We start from the raw sequence: 2,957 nt of genomic DNA on the forward strand, positions 1-2,957 counted from the left end.
TTTGTGGGTTTTTCCCCCCCTACTGTTGTCTTAGTCTGGGCTGCCCATTTTTGTGGGTTTTAATTGTGTAATTTTTTTTCCCTAAGCCGCGTAGCATCTTCTGGAGCAGACAACTATATTGAACTAATGAAATTAAGACAGCCCTCTGTCATAATCCATATGCTTATGATCTTAGGTTTGCGCCACGCTGTTATGGGATAGTGAAAGCTTTGAATCTTTTGGCTTAGATATTACTTCGTTAGTAGTTCATTAACTGACCCAGAGCCAGTTTGGTCTAGTGGCGAAGAGAAATTTCTCAGAAGAGAAATGTGGAGATGTTCTTAACTAGACATTTCCTGCTGGACTGAGAGAAGCCCAGGCAAAACATTTAGAGGAGAATTAAAGGTGCGAGTCGCCATCTGTTCCTACGGACCTTCTCCCTTCCTCTTTTTTAATTATTTTTTTTTGTAATTCAGACACAGGCAGGCATCTTATTTTTTTGCTACCTTCTAATTTGTTTGGGAAGAAACGGCGCTTTTTACCTTCGGTTTAGCACACAAGGAGAGTCACGTCATTACCCCTGAATTGTATCTGAAGAGGGATGAGAGGGAAGAAAGGAGAGGAGAGGAGAGAGAAAAGAGTAAAGGAGGGGAGAAGGAAGTAGGAAGGTTGGAGGAGAGAGTGGTGAAAGAGAAGAGGCGAGGAGAGGAAGAAGAGGGAAGTAGGGAAGAAAGAGAAGGAAGGGAGAAAGAAGGTAGAGAAAGAGGAGTGGGGATGCAGTGAAAGGGGAAATGGGCGAGCAACACCAAAAGTCATGTGTATGTATTTATTTCATTAAAAGTATCTTATATATAAGAATGTAAAAAGAATGTATGTTAATATCTGATAAATATCATGGTATATGTATGGGGGAGAGTTTGGGAAAAAAAAATTAAAAAAAAAAAGGAGAGTCACGTCCTTTGAGATCCTTAACAGCTGAACCAGATACGCTCCTGAATGTCTTCTTGGCCATTGCGGTAGACAATCTTGCCAACGCACAAGAGTTGACCAAGGTGAGTAAGAAAGAGAGAGAAAAAAAAGAGGGCTGTGTAAGGTTTATCCTTTGATTAAATGGCCTCAGATACTTGACCGATTAGCTTTACAACTCTGGAGCCGTTGGTCTTCTCTGAGCTTGGTTGCTTTCTTGAAGATGACCCAACTAGGTAACATCTTCAGTGCTAGAAGAGAATGGGGTTTGCTCTCTTCCCTTCTAGCACTGATGATGTTACCTAGTTGGGTCACGAAACGTCTGCAAGCAAACCACCAAACTCAGAGAACACCAAGGACCCCCACAGATCCCGAGCTACAAATATTGTTTCAATGCTTTACAAGTCTCCCCAGGCTCCTATTAGAATTTGGTGGAATTTATTTCAGGAAAGTAGATAATAGCTGGTGCTTCTGGCCTTTAATGGCAACTGGAAAAAAAATGTAGAGTTTCCTAGGAAAGATCCTGGAAATTCAATCACCCATGCTTATGGAAACAGGGACCAAGAACAGTGTTCTTCTTACTCTTGTTTGGAAGTATGATGAGATTCAGGAAGATCTTCCTAGACATCACTCAAGTGTTTAACAGCGGTGCAGAAGTAATAATATCTATCTTTTTTCAAAAAAAAAGAAAAAAAGAGAAGGGGTGAAAGCAAGACGGTCCTTTGAATCAAGTTGTCTTTCTCTCCACCGTTGTTCTCCATTGCAGGATGAAGAAGAAATGGAAGAAGCCACCAACCAGAAACTTGCCTTGCAGAAGGCGAAAGAGGTTGCAGATGTTAGCCCCCTGTCTGCAGCTAACATTTCTATCACAGCGTAAGAGTTTATGGCATTACCTATCTTAGATATATCAACCCTTCTTCAAATCACCGATCCATCATCTCCAACTGGGGGGATTGGGTGAAAATGTTTCATACCGACGTCCAATAGGAAGGTTCTTGAGTTCGTTTTTCCAGTTGGATGGTTTCCAGTCTTTTCCGCTATGGGCAGGTCTACGTTGTCGTCACAAGCCTTTGAGGACCACGAGATAAATTAGGAGTTAACCTGCAAAGCTTCCGCACACCCCATGAATGGAGGCTCCCAAATTAGCTAAAGATGAATTTTGTGAAGACCTCACCAGCTTTTGTGGTTCCCACCTGAACTCTTAGAAGAGTTTTGAGGAGAACCAGAAATGTTAGATTTGTGTGTGTGTGTGTGTGTGTGTATGTAAGAGAGAGAGAGAGAGAGAGAGAGAGAGAGAGAGAGAGAGAGAGAGAGAAATGCTGTAGATAGATAGATAGACAGACAGACAGACAGACAGACAGACAGACAGACAGACAGACAGACAGACAGACAGACAGACATAGACAGATGATAGATGATAGATGTAAGTAGGGAGAGAGAGAGATGTAAGTAGGAAGGGAGGGAGGGAGAGAGATGATAGGCAGATGTAAGTAGGGAGAGAGAGACAGGAAGAGGGAGATACAGGAGAGAGAAAGGGAGAGAGAGAAAGGGAGAGGGAGATGCTATAGATAGACAGACAGACAGACAGACAGACAGACAGACATAGACAGATGATAGATGATAGACAGACAGATGTAAGGAGGGAGAGAGACAGAGAGAGATGATAGATGATAGATAGATGTAAGTAGGGAGAGAGAAAGACAGGAAGAGGGAGATACAGGAGAGAAAGAGAAAGAGAGAGAGGGAGATACAGGAGAGAGAGAGAGAGAGAGAGAGAGAGAGAGAGAGAGAGAGAGAGAGAGAGAGAGAGAGAGAGAGAATGAAAACATTTCGGGAGATCTGAGCCGTCCACGCAGAAGTAAAAACTGTGAATTAGTTACACTTTTCTGGAGATGCTCTAGAATGGATAGACCTCCTGAGCTTTGTACATGTCCTATATATTCCGCTAATAAGATTGCATGAGCAGTCACTACCCCAGATGTGGCTGAGCAATTCAAGAAGAGATTGGACAA

General features: G+C 42.6%; 1 protein-coding gene across 1 annotated transcript in view; it reads left to right on the forward strand.

Moving 5' to 3' along the window:
• The window catches only part of LOC107297756 (voltage-dependent N-type calcium channel subunit alpha-1B-like), a gene marked incomplete at its 5' end in the record, with an annotated part of 58,805 nt that overhangs the window by 10,841 nt on the left and 45,007 nt on the right, over positions 1-2,957 (forward strand). The window contains 2 exons of the mRNA XM_029286382.1: positions 964-1,031; positions 1,712-1,818. Coding sequence (XP_029142215.1) covers positions 964-1,031; positions 1,712-1,818 — 175 coding nt within the window. The remainder of the gene's footprint in view (positions 1-963; positions 1,032-1,711; positions 1,819-2,957) is intronic.

Source organism: Protobothrops mucrosquamatus, unplaced genomic scaffold (genome assembly GCF_001527695.2).
Source record: "Protobothrops mucrosquamatus isolate PMUCROS unplaced genomic scaffold, P.Mucros_1.0 scaffold3509, whole genome shotgun sequence".
Taxonomy (NCBI): Eukaryota; Metazoa; Chordata; class Lepidosauria; order Squamata; family Viperidae; genus Protobothrops; species Protobothrops mucrosquamatus.